Source organism: Sphaeramia orbicularis, chromosome 12 (assembly GCF_902148855.1).
Source record: "Sphaeramia orbicularis chromosome 12, fSphaOr1.1, whole genome shotgun sequence".
Classification (NCBI taxonomy): Eukaryota; Metazoa; Chordata; class Actinopteri; order Kurtiformes; family Apogonidae; genus Sphaeramia; species Sphaeramia orbicularis.
In genome coordinates, this window is record NC_043968.1 from 5,982,505 (window position 1) to 6,002,010 (window position 19,506).

The following is a 19,506-nucleotide window of genomic DNA, read 5'->3' on the forward strand; positions in this document are numbered from 1 at the left end:
CTGTAGAACACAGGTGTCAAACATGCGGCCCGGGGGCCAAACCCGGCCCACCAAAGGGTCCAGTCCGGCCCTTGAGATGAATTTGTGAAATGCAAAAATTACACTAAGATATGAACAATCCTTTAAGTTCAGGTTCCACATTCAGACCAATTCAATCTCCAGTGGGCGGGACCAGTAAAATACTATCATAATAACATATAAATAATGACAACTCCAAATTTTTCTCTTTGTAAATGTAAATATTCTCATGTATTTACACTAAAACAAAGTATAATTTTAAAAAAAATGTGAATAACCTGAACAAATATGGACAACCTGAAATGTCTTAAGAGCAGTAAGTACAATTTTAATAATATTCCATCTGTTATTAAATGTTTTGTGTGTTTGTAGATCCACTGTGATCTGTAAGTTCTAATGTACATGTGGAAATGATAAACTGAGGCAGAACAGTGTTAAAATTACACTGATTTTTTCAGTTTGTTCATGTTATTCACATCTTTTGAAAGGATAGTGTTTAGATGTAAACCTTTTCATACTGTAAATTTACTTTTTTCACTCTAAAACCTAGAGAAAAGTTTGGAGTTGACATTATTTATATATTGTTATCTTATTATCTCCACCAGGAAGTATTGTGATCACTTTGCTTTGTGTGCGTGCGTGGTTGTTTGTTTGACTCTTACCAAGATAACTCAAAAAGTTTTGGACGGATTTTCATGAAATTTTCAGGAAATGTTGATACTGGCACAAGGAAGAAATGATTAAATTTTGGTGGTGATCGGGAGGGGGAGGGGGGCAGATCTGTATTGGCAGAGGTCTGCGCTCTCTGAGTGCTTTTCTTGTCATTTGACTGGTTCGACCCACTGCAGATCAAATTTAGCTGAATGTGGAACTGAACTAGGGGTGTCAATGAGTTTGACAAAGCTGTTGTAGAAGATGATGGTGTTTCCACGGTAACTATGGAGCCTCTGAACGTCCAGATGGGTCATATCTGATGACCATGAAAAGATGACATACTGCATTTTACACCAATTATTTACATGCATTAATAGAGTTAGTGGATCAACAGGTATTATACATTTTACATCAGTAGATGTTTTAGGTTGCCGGTGGATGTTTGGGTCTTTATGTCTTAAACTAAAAGGGCTCCATAACTGTTTTGGCTTGATTTGTAAAACAACCACAAACTCTATAAAAAAAAAAGTGGATTCAGCTGAGTGACATTCAAACATATTAAATTGTGGAGTCCTTTGAAGCCTCAGGTTTTAGCCATCTTTGTTTTTGGGGCTGTATGTGACCATATTTGGACAAACAGGTGGAGCTGGTTGAGGAGGAGGAGTCAAGTTAATACTGCTGCATAATTACTAAAAATAATGACCAGACATGGGTATAATTAAACCATATAATTCAGTCACTTGCTAAACGCCCACACATACACTTTGGTTTGATAATAATGTAAAATACAGAATGTATAATTACACTACACAGCAGGCAAGCACACAATAAATCCAACACTTAATTAATGCTAACATTAGCCACTGTAGCTAAGTTAAGCTAACAGGCCAGACATCATCCTCCATCAAAGTCAATGAGACCAGAATGAGTCCTGGAAGGGGAGTCCATTTCAAATAGGCCAGTCAGCCCCTAGTGGCCACTAATGGAATTACACTTACACTTCAGACACTTGAGTCTTGTCTTGTGCTGCTCTTATCTTATCTTATCTTATCTTATCTTATTTACTGTACTATATTTACTGTTATTTATGCACCTCCATCCTACTGGAGAGTTACATTTTACTTGCACATAACAGTTTATTATTGCACCTCACTGTTACATTATCCAGATTTCTTACTCAGTTCTGTTTGTACTTACTTGTAATTTATTACCTCCGCCAAGGAGGTTATGTTTTTGCCAGGGTTTGTTTGTCTGTTTGTTTGTTTGTTTGTCTGTCCGTTAGTGTGCAACATAACTCAAAAAGTTATGGACAAATTTGGATGAAATTTTCAGGGTTTGTTGGAAATGGGATAAGGAAGAAATGATTAAATTTTGGTGGTGATGGGGGGTGGGGGGGCCCACGGGGGGGGCCACTGATCAGCCTTGGCGGAGGTCTGCGCTCTCCGAGTGCTTCTAGTTATGTATAGTGTATTTGCTCTTGTGTTCAATTTTTTGTTTTAATTTTTGTATTCTATTTTTTACTCTGTCAAATGCTGTTGCTGCACTGCAGTTTATCTTATCTTATCTTACCTTATCTTATCCTCCAACACTATCTGTAATTAGTAGGTTGGGGTTGTCGTCCCTTGTAAATAATGAATATCTGCAAAAACTAAGTCCAGTTTTCTCCCATTATCATACAACACAACTGTACTGAGCAAACTAAGTCCTAACATGCCAGAAGATGGCGCTAAATTCATTCTAATGTTCTTTAAGTTGATTACTCATTCTTATCCTTTAAAGTAAAAAGTATTCACAGATTAAAATTAATATGCACGATGAAATAACAGCTGTGTTACTTGATCTAAATATACTCTGACATAGCTTTAAACTATTGAGTTAAAAGTGTTAATAACCCGGTAGACTGATGAGAAGTGCTTTACTGGAGAGTCAACATTTTTATCCCAACAGTGTAAACTTATTGTCTGATGAGTGACACTGTTTTAAATACCATCAAAGTAATAAAAACAGATTAAATTCATTTGGTTGAGATTCACTTGCAGCCATAATATTCATCCCATGCTGCAGCAGTATGTGTCTAACTATAATCATAGTTCTAACTTCAGTTACTGCAGTTTAGTAGTCTGTGCGTATTAGTGGTAGTTGTACTTTTAATTGCCCATTTGAGACAAAAACATGAATAAAACTTAAACAGTGATTAATAATTACCAAACTCCTGCCCATCAAAATTAGACTCATCTTTACTTTAATGTGAAATAAAATAAATCAGCTTATTGTAACATAAAGCAAGTCTGAAGTGCCATTTTTCCAAACATGGTAGCGTTTTGTTTACATTTCCCATCTAACATGGCATTTATTACTTGGATTAATTCAAAGGAAGTTCTGCTTGTGAGTTGACACATGCACACTTACTTTAAAGTAAATTTCATTACAATTTTTTTGCTAAATCGTTTCCGCTGCAAATATTTTTGAACAATATGTCCATTTTTTTTTGTTTGAAAATGTCACCGTTGTCACTCATGTATGTTTATGTGTATACAAAAAATGTGTGTTCAAATGACCGGCTGGAAACACACTTCATGACTTTACATTGCTATTTAAATGACTATGACTCATGAAAGTTTACTTCTGATTAATGTGGCTTTGAAGATTTTGTGGAAATGCCATAATCATCCGTGCATTTTGGTTTGACTGAAATGTTCTTCAGCAAAGGAAAGGAAAGGGTTAATGTTGCAGCACATTTAGAGCTCAATATGTGTGTGTGTGTGTGTGTGTTCATGAATGTACGAATTTTACTGAGATGGTTCAACTCAAGAGAGGAAAGTCTGGGCATCCCTGCTTAGACTGTTACCCCCGCGACCCGGCCCCGGATAAGCGGAAGATAATGGATGGATGGATGGTTCAACTCAAAAAATGGTTTGATATAAACAAATTATCTGTGAATTGGAATAAAACTAAGTTCACAAATAGAAAAAAGAAAGAACATATTTCATTGTCTATTAATGGTGTTATGATTGAGAAGGTTTCAGAAATTCGTTTTTTGGGTGTAATAGTGGACGATAAATTAACATGGAAGCCACATATTGCTTATGTTAAAAAAAAAAGGTGTCTAAAATATTTCTGTATTGAATAAAGCAAAATATGTGTTGGATTTTAAAGCAATGAGAATTTGATATTGTTGACTTATTCTGCCATATTTGAGTTCTTGTATTGAAGTATGGGCCAACACATACATGAGGAACAATAAGCCATTGTTTTTATGACAGAAAAGAGCAATAAGAGTCATGTCTAATGTTAACTTCAGGAACATACAAATGAGTTGTTTATTAAATCAGGATTGTTTCAGTTTACAGAGTTAGCTTAATTAAGGATACTGCTGATTGTGTTTAGAGCAAGAAACAGACTTTTGCTGCAAATTTACAGAGATTATTTGTTTTAGTATGACAGGATGAAGAACATAGAAGGAGGTTTAATTTTAAACAGCAAAGGGTTCGGACTAATGTGAAGTAAATGTGTATTTCTGTTGTGGCTGTCAGAATGCGGAATTATTTGGCAGTGGAAGAGAAGAGCTGTACAAATATTTTTTTCAGTTTAAGAGGTTGCATAAAGAAAGAATAGAGAAACTTTATAGAAGCATGAAATGAAATAATTTAACTCATGGATTTTGGATTTGTTGTATTTGTATTGACTATCATGTAAACTGTTTTTTACTGTAATAGCTGTAATGACAACCTATCTGATGGAAGCAGATGTTTGAAGAAAGGGGCAGGTATTGGAAGTGTTCTTCATTCTGCTCCTTTCCAATCTTTTAGGTTGGAATGAACAAATAAATAAATAAATGAAAGAAAAACAGCAGCAGTGATGTGAACAGTGCTTTGGAGTTTCAGTTAAGCAGGACTTAATCATGTGAGCACAGATGTCGATCTAACGGTCGTTACAACACAAACACTACAACCTTTGAGTATTTAATTATACAATACAAAAGGAACTTGTCAAGGCAGGGGTGTCAAACATACGGCTCGTGGGCCAAAACTGGCCTGATAAAGTGTCCAATTCGGCCCCTTGGATATATTTGTGAACTGCACAAATTAAACCGGACATCTGGAAAACAATCATAGATGTCAAAATCATTTCAGCTCAGGGCTCACATACAAAACAATTCTGTCTCAAGAGGGTCAGAACAGTAAAATACTAACATATTAACCTATAAATAATGACAACTCCACATTTTTCTTTTTGTTTTAGTGTAAAAAAAAAGTCAAATTACATGAAAATGTTTACATGTACAAACTATTCTTCCACAAAAAATGTGAATAACCTTAACAAATACACATGAAATGTCTTAAGAGAAGTGCAATTGTACCAATATTCTGCCTGTTACTAAATGTTTTGTGTATTTGTAGATCCACTGTGATCTGTAAGCAGTAAAGCACATGTGGAAATGATAAACTGAGACAGAAAATTGTTAAAATTGCACACATATTTTTCTCAAGACATTTCCGGTTGTTCATGGTTGTTCCTCTTTTTCACATTTTTTTAAAGGATACTTCATAGATGTAAACACTTTTATAATGTAATTTTATTTTTTTCACTGTTATTATTTCTCTGGTCCGGCCCTTTTCAGATCATATTGGGCTGAATGTGGCCCCTGAACTAAAATCAGTTTGACATCCTTGTATTAAGGCCAAACGCTGAGTTATGTTGAATTAGGATTTACATCTTTATCATATATTTATACACCTTGAAACAGTAGTTGCTTTTCCATTGAACATCTGCACAAAATTTTCCTGATATTTACTAAATGTCAAAAAAACAGAAGTGCGTAACGTCAGTTTTTTCATTAACTGACAAATGCAATGATTTGTTTATTTATTATCACAAGATGGCATGAGAAGTCATTCCATAAGCATGGCGACAAATGTGAACATCGTGTTGATTTACAGATATATTCATTATTATTATTATTATTATTATTGTATATTACCCCTCTATCCTGTACGAAATTAAAACATGATTGGGTTTCCTGGTGTGTCCACACATACCTCGACATGTTTCTTTTAAACTCTTCTTCTCTTGTTGTAACATCCGTCAACATCTTTTGTTTTTAATTCACCTGACTCTAGTTGTGGAAAAAGGTCTTTCCATTGCAGTTTTGCATGATAAACCATTTGTGCTATGCCCCAAAAAAACACCTCTTGCCAGCGCAAAAACTTTTAATCGAAAAACAAGAGTTTTGGCGAAATTGTCTTTTTTCCATTCGGTAAATTTTTATGTGCAAGTTATATTCAGGCAATTTGAGGGTCAATGGAAAAGTAACTAGTGACACACAACTTTAAAGTAGCTTTTCACAGTCTCTGCAAATTGGCAATGGTAGACAAGTTTTTGCAAAGAAGTAGAAGTAAAATAATGTAATCCAGATGTTAAAGTATTAAAGGACATAAGTACATAAACCTCTGTCCGGTGAGGATGGGTTATACTTTATCTGACCTGCTTCAAAAGATTCAAGAACGTCAATCATTCTTTGACAAACAGGACAGTTCTACAGGAAATAAGTGGTGCAGTTCAGCTAAACCAGTGGTTCTCAGCCTTTTTTGGCTCGTGACTCCATTTTAACATCACAAATTTCTGGCAACCCCAGACATTCAAAACGGAGACATTTTTCTGCTAAAATTAATTTGTTTTTGATCATGTAATAGTTTGCTATACTATGTTGTAATAACCGTTAATTTTAGAGGACATTTAGTCTATATAATGTCTATTATTGTGGACAGAGGCAGTAAATCCAGGTGTAGATTACTGCACAAAGGGAGAATTGGATTTTCCTTGGACAGTATCTGTCCAGTCAGTCCAGCTGAGATTTACAAGGAGCACAATTAATACTGAACAAACAAGAACTGAAACAATGAATTATGAAAGAGCTGCAGCATCTGAAACTGACCACAATGAACATTTGACAGATAAACAGAACCACAGTGCTGCAGTTTCACAGCCACAGTTTGTCTTTTATGTCTTGGGATTGTCTCTCTCAACTCACCATAGATTTTTTACTAGGAAGTTTTACAATTTTTTAAAATTTTTTATCAATTGCTAGAAAATTCAGGCGACTCCATTTGAATTCCAGGCGACCCCACATGGGGTCCCGACCCCAAGGATGAAAAACACTGAGCTAAACTTTGCAAAGCTGGATACTGGTCTTCAGTGGAAATAAAAATTGCTTCAACATACAGCATTTAATACGCTTCAAAAAGATTTTCTCTGAAGATGGAGAATAAGCCTGCTTTCTGAACCTAGATTTGAATGGATGAGTTGAATAGCTGAAATATCTATTCACAGTTATATGAACCTGAGGCCTTGGCATAGTTCAGTTTTGCATTCATAGATTAAATAACTGGATCTTTGAGCCTCAGAGTTAAGCTCCAGTACAAATGAAACAACCTCTATATCCTTAACTTTCCATACGACGAGAAAAGATAAACAGAGACAAGGCAGAAATCAGAGAAATGTGCAGCAGCCACACAGGAAAAAGAAGAAAGCATGAGGACACCATGTTTTTTCAGGGACAAAGGCCTAACATGGATGAAGGTGTTCTAATCAGGACATTGCTTCTTTATTTCAAAAAATACTGTTCTGAGGAAAAACAAACAAATCTAAATGGATGCCAAAACATAGTGAAATACAGGGTGTCCACAAACATCTCTTTACAATAAAAAAAAAAAAACAATTACAAAAGCAATTAATGAGATGTGTTAATCAGATTTGTTCTATATACTCTGTGGTTATCAACATTTTTAATTACATTGTGGGATCATATGTGATCGAATTATTGGTACATTTTTCTTCAATGAGAGATCAATTAGTGCAGTGGTTCCCAACCTTTTTTGTCTCCTGACCCCATTTTAACATCACAAATTTCTGGTGACCCCAGATGTTCAAAACAGAGACTTTTTTTTTTGCAAAAAAAATTTTTTTTTGATCATGTAATAGTTTGCTATACTATGTTGCATCTAAATGTTAATGTTAAAGGACATTTAGTCTATATAATGTATATTATTGTGGACGGAGACGGTAAATCCAGGTGTAGTTTACTGCACAAAGGGAGAATTGGATTTTCCTTGGACAGTCAGTCCAGCTGTGATTTACAAGGAGGGCAATTAATACTGAACAAACAAGAACTGAAACTATGAATTATGAAAGAGCTGCAGCATCTGAAACTGACCACAATGAACATTTGACAGATAAACAGAACCATAGTGCTGCAGTTTCACAACCACAGTTTGTCTGATATGGATTGGGATTGTCTCTCTCAACTCAACATACATTTTTTTATCAGCAATTTTTTTTCATTTTATTTTTATCAATTACTAGAAATTTCAGGCGACCCCATTTGAATTCCAGGTGACCCCATGTAGGGTCCTGACCCCAAGGTTGAAAAACACTGGATTAATATATCTCATCAGTTGCTTTTGTAATAAATGTGTTAAATTGTAAAGAGACTTTATGAACATCATGTATATTGATATCACGGTTGACAGTTACTGAACCGCAAAAGAAAACACAATGAGGGCGACAACGGGAACACAACAACACTTGCTGGACCCACCTTGTCCTTCAGCTAGCAGCTTGCTTCTTGGCGGCTTTGCCATGGCCTCAAGCTGATGGAATTTGTGGACTCTGTCCCTCACCAAAACCGGATCCTCCCTGGTTTGGTAGGCTAGTCTGGCACTGGGAGAGCCCAGGTCTTTGTTTTGCATTATGCTATTAATGTCAGCCACCAGCTCAGCCTGGGCTCTAAGCATGTCACTGGGGTCATACTTATGAATGGGAACTACGTCCTGGCTCTGCCCTAGCAGCTTGGATAATAGAGAATACAGGTCACCTGCACAGACAGAGAAGGACAGTACAGAGTGGAAGAAAAGACAAGGAAACTGGAGGCAAGGTCTGGCTACAAAAAGAACATGTTGCTCATAAGTAGATATTGTAAGTTTTTATGGTCCACTTCATGTCCTACAGTACAGGTGTCAAACATGCGTCCTGGGGGCCAAATCTGGCCCACCAAAGGATCCAATCTGGCCCGTAGGATGGATTTGTGAAATACAAAAATTACACTGAAGATATTAACAATCGCGGATGTTAAAATAATTTTAATTCAGATTCCACATGCAGACCGGTTAGATGTCGAGTAGGTCAGACCAGTAAAATACGATCATATTAAACCTATAAATAATGGAAACAGCAAATTTTATCTTTGTTTTAGTGTAAAAAAGTAAAATTACATGAAAATGTTTATATTAAAAAAACTGTTATTTTACAAAATATGTGGATCACCTAAAATGACTTAAGATAAGTGAATGCAATTTTACCAATATTCTGCCTGTTATTAAATGTTTTGTGCATTTGTAATTGTAATGCAAGTTCTAATGCACATGCGTACATGATAAACTGATGCAGAATATTGTTACCTCCACCAGGAAGTATTGCGATGACTTTGCTTTGTGTGTTTGTTTGTTTGTTTGTTTGTTAGCAACTTTAGGGGAAAACTATTCCATCCATCTTTCCCAAATCTTCCCCACAGATAGGCCTAGGCCCTGGGACCAACCCATTAAATTTTGGGCCAAGTAGGACAAAGTTCAAGGTCACAGCAAGGTCACAAAATCTACAAAATTCTGTTAATAAATAAATAAATAAATACATAAATAAAAACTACAGACCCCCTGTACTGAAGACCTATAGTTCAAATCTTTTAATTTAATCAAACTATAAAAATTTGAAGACTATAAAAATTTATTACCACGTTTGACCGCAATTTTTCTGCTGTATGAACAACCTTGAAACTTTAATTCAAACAGAAATAGTCAATCCACACATGCGCACCGTTCGGGATGCTTGGCAGAGGTTTGCGTTCTCTGAACACTTGTTAAAATTGCAGTTGTTTTTCTTAAGACATTTCCAGTTGTTCAAGTTATTCCGATTTTTGTCGATGTTAACATTATCATAATTTAATTTTACTTTTTTCACTATTATTATTTTACTGGTCCGGCCCACTGGAGATCAGATTAAGCTGAATGTGGAACTGAACTGAAATGAGTTTGACAGCCCTGGCCTACAGTATGAAACTGCCTTACAGGTGGAGAGTAAGGCCAACTTCAGACTGCAGGTAAATGTGGCCCAAATCTGATTTTTTTTTTGCCCATATGTGACCTGTATCCGATCTGTTAAAGACAGTTTGAACAACACAAAGCCGATTTTTTTTCAAATCAGACCCAGGCCACTTTCATATGTGGCCCTAAATCTGATACATATCTGATATTTTGCAATACGACTTCAGTCTGAACAGCCAGGTCACATTTTTCAAACCTTTATGCCATTGAAATGCGACAAACGTCACAATTCTGCATCCCAGGAGGAGGAGTGGCGATAAAAACATATTTACTTGAGTAAACACAATGTGTGTCTGCGTGGTCACATATTATGTCAGGACCTCTTTTGTGCATGTGGGTCACTTCAGGGTCACATTCAGTTCAGACTCAAAAGTGATAGAAGTCACATTTAATGTGTAATATGAACGAGCACGCACAAAAAAATTGGATTTCACCAAAAAATCTGCTGTGTGAAGTAGCCAGAGTGTGAGAAGGACAGGTGTTAGCCAGCAAGAGACACGGTGAGAAAATAGAAATGATGAGCGTGAACATGGAAAGTCTTTGTTCAAGTGCTGGTCACTGTGTTAGTAACTTATATAAACTTTAGATGTTAGAAATCTACACTGTCAACAACACATCCAAAAATGTAAATAACATTCCTGTCATTTCCAGAGGAGTCCATGAACATAAATACACCTATGAATACATGCATTAATGTTTTAATGTAGTTACAGTAATACTTGTCTAATATGTGTTATAACATTTGAATTCCCTACTTCCCTATTTGTGGATAGTATTTAGTTTCACAATATATTAAAAGTCACTGTGCTATTGTCTTTTAAATGTTCTTACTCTGCTTTTATATTTTTATATTTTTAGACTGCTCATATCTTTGACTTTTATTTGATTGTATCTTTTAACCTTTATACTTGCACTCTGACAGACCTCTGCATAATAATTCCTATACCTGAATGTGTACAAATGGCAAATAAAACCATCTCTCTATCTACTGTCACTGCTCACAGACTGCAGATGTCTGGTCCATTACACAGCACTGTGTCTGGGCTGTTTTCTTTGTTGTTTTTGTGTAGCAGTGCATTGTAAACTGATGTGATGACTTGTGCAAGTAACACACCCAGAATTTTAACAGATAGGACATCTGAGGACTGCTTCTGTGGTGTCCTATTACAAAATGTATCTTGTAAATGAATTGTTGATTTTAAGTGATTGATTGATTGATTGATTGAAGATGAGCAAACAGACTGGTTGATGTTCATGTTATCTTTATGCTAATGCTAACGCTACTGAAGGGTATCTGATCCCACCAACCGGTTATTAGATTGAATAAAAATATGTATTTCTTTGAGTATTTCTGTCAGTTTCCTGCTTCTGTTCCTAGATGTTCTCCTTTAACAGCAATGAAAATGACAAGCTTAACATGAGTCGTTAAAATACTTCATGCAGTTACATGGTTATACTCTCAAACTTTTGCAAAAAAAAAAAAAATTAAAGGGTTATATATCATTGACTCATTTTTTAAACAGAAATAGGTATTGTCTGTGTCACTCAAGCTAAAAACTGCAGAATATACTAGTAGATAAAAATATATCAAACCAACATAGACTGAAAAAAAAACAGCCTTGTGGACAATGAACGAATGACAATGTATGACTGAAATGTCAGCTGTAAAGTCTAAATAAGTGTGAGTTCACATGGCAAAGCAGAAACAATATAATGTCCATATATGGGCAGCAGAAATGAGTCTTAAAACCGAAAAATGAGTTAGCATTTCACACTTCCACTTCCCTCGCCTTGAAGTCACTGTGTTTTTTAATGAGTTTATGGTTAGATGTCTGAGTTTAACACAAGCTTCAGATATTTTCATGTTATGTTATGTTTCATGATATTTTCATGTTATGTTCTATGACATAACATGTGTCTTTAAAACAAGTGTTCGCCTTGAGCTCCAGAGGCTGTCAGAGACATTAAAGACTATCACACACTGTACATGGAAACTCACCTTCTCACTTATGTGTCTTTACAGCCTTTTCCTGAGGTAGATCAGGTATATATAGTGTATTTATAGTGTATATACACACACATATATACACACACACACGTGTGTGTGTGTGTGTATGAAATTAAATTACAAGAAGGAAGGTTTGTGGAGGACTTGTGACTGTGGTGTTGCTGAGCATAACATGGAATTTGTTTTATGCCATGGATCTGATTTTCTACAATAATCCAGTTATTGGCTCCCACAACAAATCCTGTCTGTTAAAGGAATGACAATAATTCTAACCTCTGCGCTGGCCTACAAAAACACATAATCTGTAGCACTGTACAATGTGTGACGTGACTCTAAATCTGCACATTAATGCTTGCATGTTCCACAAAATCCTACACGCCAAAACAATCAAAGGTGGCAGAAGTCGTGGATGACACCTGCAGACCTACATCCTCAGGAAAAATGTAATTTGACAAACCCCTGCTGAACTGACAAATAAAATGTCTTTGTGAAGGCATTTTTTGTTTAAATAATGACAGAAATGTTCCTTCATTCTGGTGGATTTATCTACACTGTCATTCAGGAGTTCCTTTCCTTTAACATATTGCAGTTAGCTTTAAACACAAACCCTGTCAAACATGTGAAGAACTCTGACAAAAGGAACAGGAGGAAGACAACAGCTACTAAACAATGTAGAAATTTTAAGAAACAACGGATGATCCTTATGTCACTTAAAGACACCTGGAGCAATGCCGTGTTTCACAAAACATGTTTTTAAGTGAATGCTGTAGAGTTTCAGCTGTGACACTAACCGACCTCAAACTACGAAGTTTAAGTGGCGATGGTTTTCAGAACCGCTGTAGATACAGGTCTATGATTCTGCCATATCTGCCATAGCAGGGAGGCTGACGAGTCTAAGCAGCGGTGAGAGAATTTTATTTAACATGCAGTATAACTGCGCAATATTTCCATAGTTTTTATACTCACACACAAATAAAGTATGTCTAGTCTAGTCTAGAATTTAATTTAAGTGTCGCTGGTAAAAGTTCACAATTAATCAAACTGCAATTGTGATATCAGCCTATGCAATTATATATCCACAAAAAGCTGCAATTTTAAAAAAAAGTCCAGATGTAGGAATTTTTAAGGTCATCTAACTGCAAAGATCAAATAAAAAAAATTATACACAGCCTCTGCACTTTAAAGAGGTATAATGCAAAGCAAGCCAAATTAAAGTTGTTATATTCTTATTTTTGTAAGTTTTGGTAAATGTAATGCTAGTTTAAGTTGTATGTTTCAGCTGAAAAAAAAAAATTTCAAAAAGAAAGTAATTTTCCTCAATAACTAAGTTAACACTAATCTAAATCCTGGCCTCCTTAGCTGAATTAGTGGAAATGACTAGTTCTTTATCTAAAGGAGCTTTGAAAAGCGTCCCTTTTTTCCATATTCAACTGTATCAAACATAAAATCCTCTTTCACTCTGCGTAGCAGTGACCACAGCAGACCTGGAGGTTTGCTGCTGTGGTGCTGCAGGTTGCAGTGGATGATCCAGTTCAAACAGTCGCTGCTTGAATTCACCACAGTCTCATCAACACACGGTGGTAAAAACAACTGGACTGTCTCGTGTCAGATTTCATATGCAACGCATTTGCATGAAATTTGTGGAGCATTTTCAGCTGCTTCACAGCCTTTACACAACAATGAAAGTAACCCTTGTATTTGTAGTCACAGTTCTGGTCCTATCAGTAAAAATATGTAACCTAGTTGTGGTGTAACACACTTTGCATAAACAGAGCATGAACTCACCTTGATCCAGAGTCTGGTCCCCATTGTTGGCCTTTACTGGTGACATCTTCTCTTCATGTTCTTTGTAAACAAAATGTAGTTCAGTCAGACACACTTACTGAATAATGTAGTTTTAAGTGTGCAGCAGATGTAACGTGCATGGCCACTGTACCTGCTGACTGGCCCATGTGCATCATTGAGTGCATCTGGCTTGGACTGACAGGAATGGGAACGTTGGCCTCAGCTGGAATCCGTTGAAACAGCTCTTTGGAGCCGGGCTCCATGCAGTTCATGTAGGGAATGGAATGTCTGCTGTCCATGTAGTACATGATGTAGAAATTGCACATTTCATCAGCAGAAGTACCGCTGCAGACAAAACAGACAAGACATGATTAAATGATGCGACTGTACTGTCATGAAACACATGGATGTGGGTGTTAACGCTGACACTGTTACCAAATTTAGAGGTTGAAAAAAATTATTTTAAGTAGCTCAAAAAACACATACTAAGCCTTTAAGACCATCATATGGTACAGGCCTGGGAACGTCACTGAAAAATTCTCGTCTAATAAATCTTTACAAAACTTTAATTAATAGTTGAACTCAAAAACTAACTTTGGTTTTACACAAGAAAAAAACTCCTTATTAGGTTGTTTGTAGAGATGACCTTTGTCTTCTCTGATGAACGTTACAGTAATATGATACATAATAATAAAAAATACAAATAAAATAAAATAATATAATACGTCAATATGTATATAGCCTATAGAGTTGTTACTTACTGCTATCATTTTTACTTTTATATTGTTTGTATTTTGCCATATCTTTATGCACTTACTTTTTTTTGCAATTTATTCTTTTGCTGGCATGACCAGTGAATTTTCCCATTGTGGGATCAATAAAGTCTCATCTAATTAAATATAATATAATATAATATAATATAATATAATATAATATAATATAATATAATATAATATAATATAATTATGTTAATTAACATAGATATATTCAGGGCAGCATAAACTATTGTTCAAGTAATCTGAATAGATTATTGAATATCAGCATAAGAATAAAGGGCCCTTTTTAGTGACTTACAAGAGTGTAAATGTGTAATTATTCCATTTGCCTTTACAGCAGAACTCACCCAATATATGTTTTGGAGGTTCTCCCCTCTCCAGTAAACACACATCTTGCAGCAACAGTGTCCCCATATTTGATATTCACATCCTGGTTAGCGGGATAGAAAGCCTGCAGAGAAACCAGAGAGTTAAAATGTTATGAAATGTTATGATTAAGAGGAAATGACTGAAAAGATCAACTGTTCAACTGAATGCCAACACTAACGTCATGGGCTTGTTTGACAGGGACAGAGAACATTCATCAACACTGCTGTAAATGAGCCAGAATTAGTCAAGAGGCTATTTTTCATCTGTTGTCTGTCTTCAGACCAGGGTTCTTCACATTAAAGGGTTTGCATATGAGGGCACCAACAAACAGCAGTTAACCCTTTAGGCACCGGAGTTTTAAAAAAAAAATACATGTTCAATTTGGATATCAAGATTTCAAAAAACTGTGGTTAGAGATAAAGTCAAATGAAAGGTAAATGAGAAAAACATCGGGTATAACACAAAGTTTATGATGGGAGTAAATTAACTGATCTAATTTGCATTTTCCTGTGATGTCACAGGGTGGTGGCCATATTGGATTGTGTAACTTTTAATAAAATTGAAATTTGAACATATTTACATGGCAGTTTTCTTTGTGTTCTTGCTTTTTTGTCATCTTATCCTTAAAATAAATGAACTTAAACATTAGTGGAAAGTAAAATGCATTAAGTTTTAGTATCTTTTCATCCAAGTCTGCCCGTATCTATCCAAACTAAAACTAAATCAACTTTACTTCCTTACTAAACCAGTTCAGGACCACACCTTTAAACTGGATTTTCTTCTTCACTTTGAATAGAAACATGTCCTGAAATGGTGTTAGGATTGAAGGCGCACATGTCTGCCATCTATTGGTGGGAGGTGGTAACAACATTTGGTAACTCTTAGCTCTAGTCATTCGTATTATCTCATATGGATTATGCCTCAGTTGTTTGGTCAAATACTAATGAAAATAACTTCCACAAATTGCAAATTGCACAAAACAAAGCAGCACGAATTGCCTTGGGTTGCCCATTCAGAACTAACGGAACCACAATGCACAACAGTTTGGCATGGTTAACTGTAAAATCTAGATGGAAATATTTTTTATTATCATTTATTCGTAACATTATAGCAACACAAACTCCAGAAATTATTCACAGAAAACTGTAATTTTTTGCTGATCAACATAATTATTGTACAAGACAAACCAGTGAAACATGGCGTGCTCTGCCTTTAGGCAGAACACATCAGTTACAGGGAACTGTTTTTTATCGGGCCATGGTTGCATGGAGTGAACGCCAGGGTTTGTGTTGTTGGAAAATAACAGAAAATGCTTTCAAAAGAAATTAAAACTTTTCTTGTTTACACAGCAGCCAGGAAATGGAATGAGTATTGATAATATTGAAAGATGTCTTATGATTTGTATCAGACAGCTATTGTTTGGTGAAGGAGTACAAATGTATAGTAATTATTTTGTTTGTTTATTTATTTTATTGCATTGGGCTGTTGTATATGTCCTGTTTGTGTGTGTGTGTGTGTGTGTCTGTGTGGGCGTGAATGGTGTAAGATTAATGTAACGTAGAGGAGACCCCAGGAAGAATAGCAACTGATGATTCAGTTGCTAATGGAGATCTTAATAAATGAAATGATATGAAATGAAATGAAATGAAATGAGATTATGGTCGGTTTCATTCATAGTTATGTTGGTTGTTGTAATATTGTGACTTTGGTGTTTAAAGGGTTAACAGATTATATGAAAGCCATATTTTTCTGGTTGCATATTTGTAGTTGCTGATGTGAGAACATACCTGTGGAAGCTGAGGAGACTGTCGTCCAATCAGGCTCCACCTCCCATCTCGGATCCTGTAGCCACTGACCACTTGACCTGTGACACAAACACTGATCCAGACCACTGCTGACACTGGTAAAGGTTAAACATGGGATAAACACTGGATTGTCTGGTATGACTCACCCAGGTGGTGTGTGTGGGTCCTGAAGGCAAACGGGTAGATGGGATATGAAGTGTAATCACAGGCGATGTCTGCATTTGTGACTAGAACAGAAGAAGACAAGTCATCAAAACCAACAGGATCTGCTGGGGTCTTCAAAAGACAATCGGTTCTAAATACTATAATTAGACAATGCCCTTCAGTAATAAAAGCCCTAATTTTAGCTTTTGAAGTTCCAGAGTGTCACATGACATCAAGCTAAATCAGAAACTGAATATTATATTAATCCCGGGGGGAAAATTATTCCGGGTTACAGTTGCTTCATTCGAGTAGAATCTGGAAAGAAATTATCAATACAACAAAAATAAAAAAAAAAAACAAGAAAAGCACTCGGAGAGCGCAGACCTCCGCCAAGACAGATCTGCCCCCCCTCACCCCACCCCCGATCACCACCAAAATTTAATCATTTCTTCCTTGTGCCAGTATCAACATTTCCTGAAAATTTCATGAAAATCTGTTTATAACTTTTTGAGTTATCTTGCCAACAAACAAACAAACAAACAAACAAACAAACACACATGCACACACACAAAGCAAAGTGATCACAATACCTCCTGGCAGAGGTAAAAAAAATATTATCAGTATGATAATTAAAGAAATATACATAAGTGAGTGTGCAAAAATATTGTTGGGCTGTTAATTATGTGGATATAATGTGGAATTAAACAGTCTGATGACCACAGGCAGGAATGATTTCCTATGTTGTTCAGTGGTGCATCAACAACACAATGTTGTGTAATGCATAATGTTTGACATCTTATTATAAACATGGAGAATCAACATTAACATTATATTATTACTAAGCTGTAGGTGTGTTGTGTTGGGCTGTGGATTAAAGGAGGTGTCTTTTTACCCTGCTTGGTAAAGTAAATGGATGCGGTAAGCTCTTAAGCTGCTAATTTCATCATTTTTATTCAACAGTCGACACTTCCTTCTTCTTTCTTCGTTAATAGCCAACATCATAAGCAGAGTGAATATCAGCACCTTTTTTAATTAACTTCAATACTCCAAGGTCAGTGTTTATCCAACTTTATGATTTGAATTTACATTTCATGCGTCACGCCTGAATAATCACGTGTGCAGCTTTTCTCAGTCTAACCACAGGACACGTGTGAGCTCATGTGAAGCAAATATTTGCTGCCAAGCAACACACACACACACACAGACATCAGAAACCAAAAGAAATGGAAAATGACTTTTACTGCCAGAAAAATAAACATTCATTTACAGCTGAATAAAACAACGCTGTCACAAACAAACTAATCACCAACATGGAAATCGATTTTTGTAACAAATATGATGGAGAACTGTTGAAGAGTTAAAAGAAATGGATCAATCTTTGATCAAAAAGGACTGAGACGACAGACGTGAGAAGAGCTTTCACCAAAAGCATCGATGCAAAGGAAGTAGACAAATACGATGAACTGTTGAAAAGGTCAAAGAAATGGATCAATCTTTGATCAAAAAGGACTGAGACGACAGGCATGAGAAGAGCTTTCACCAAAAGCATCGATACAAAGGAAGTATTATCATGATCATTACACTTTATGTGTCCATGCATTTGCATTAGAGGATTTGTCCATAATCCTGCCCCCATCTACACTATAAAGGGGAAGTGGACTCTGTGTGTGTGTGTGTGTGTGTGTGTGTGTGTGTGTGTGTCTGTCTTGGGCATCACACAAAATCCAGAAGGGGCTGACTGCTGCAGTTTTTCATACTCATGTATTTTTGGTCAAGAAAGAGACTAGCAAAAACGGCAAGTTGATAGGACCAATATTTTGGGAAATATTTGTAATTTTGAAATACAGCATGCACAAATACACAACAGCATGAAAACTACCACATGTAAAATCTGTCACATGTAGCTTTACTATTCCTCTAACTCCATACTCAGATCCCCATGGGTCAACGCGCTACTTATGTTTAAGAACACAATGCCTCAGTTGACAGGATTCTTACGACTAGGCCTGGGTATCATGGCCAATTTCCATAATCGATTCGATTTTGATTCATAAGGTTCTGAATTAATTAATCACGATTCAATTCGATCCAATATCGATTCGATTCAGTATTAATTGATTGATTCAAATTAATTTAGTGATACCAAAGTACAATTTTGAGTTGTAACCTGATTATTTGACTACCGCAGTCATGCAACACATCAATACTGGGATCAATATTGATATTAGAAAGGAAATAAATACGACATTTCAGCAGGAAGTAGATGAATGTGCTCTGAAATAATGAATGGGACACAAACATTCCCATGTTTCTACAGTGGCTCAGAACAGACTTCTTCATCATCTTTATTCTGTTTTATGGCTGGTGGCTTCTACTCACTGGGTGGGGGGGGGTAGCGTAGTGGTTGGACATTGTTGCTTTACTATTCCTCTAACTCCATACTCAGCTGTAGGTGATAGTATGGATCCAAGTTATTATTCCAAGAACAACCAGCTTCCGTGACTCGCCTCAGAGAACCTCCGGGTGGCCAGTTCCTTCACACTGCGGGTTTGAGTTTGAGGCTGGGAGGAGCTCCAGCGGAGTGGTTTTCGCCACCCTTCCACCACGTCTTTTCCGGGCCAGAGCTGTCGCGACCGAGGCCAAAACGTACTCCCGGTCCTGCTCTGAAAAATCGATCTCATCCCCTATTAATCAATACGCAAAATTAAAACGAAATCTAAGATCAATCGAATCGATTTTTTTACCCAGCCCTACTTACGACATTAATTATGTTTTGTGTGTTATAAGCAAGA

At 36.2% G+C, this 19,506-nt stretch overlaps 1 protein-coding gene across 3 annotated transcripts in view; it reads right to left on the reverse strand.

Moving 5' to 3' along the window:
• The window catches only part of pam (peptidylglycine alpha-amidating monooxygenase), a 50,907-nt gene that overhangs the window by 16,206 nt on the left and 15,195 nt on the right, over positions 1-19,506 (reverse strand). For 2 of the 3 annotated variants that reach the window (XM_030149368.1, XM_030149369.1), the window contains exons 11-16: positions 16,717-16,797; positions 16,553-16,629; positions 14,744-14,847; positions 13,772-13,965; positions 13,621-13,680; positions 8,270-8,545 (exon numbers count right to left, since the gene is read on the reverse strand). In XM_030149368.1, coding sequence (XP_030005228.1) covers positions 8,270-8,545; positions 13,621-13,680; positions 13,772-13,965; positions 14,744-14,847; positions 16,553-16,629; positions 16,717-16,797 — 792 coding nt within the window. The remainder of the gene's footprint in view (positions 1-8,269; positions 8,546-13,620; positions 13,681-13,771; positions 13,966-14,743; positions 14,848-16,552; positions 16,630-16,716; positions 16,798-19,506) is intronic. The other variant, XM_030149370.1, reaches the window with a different exon arrangement.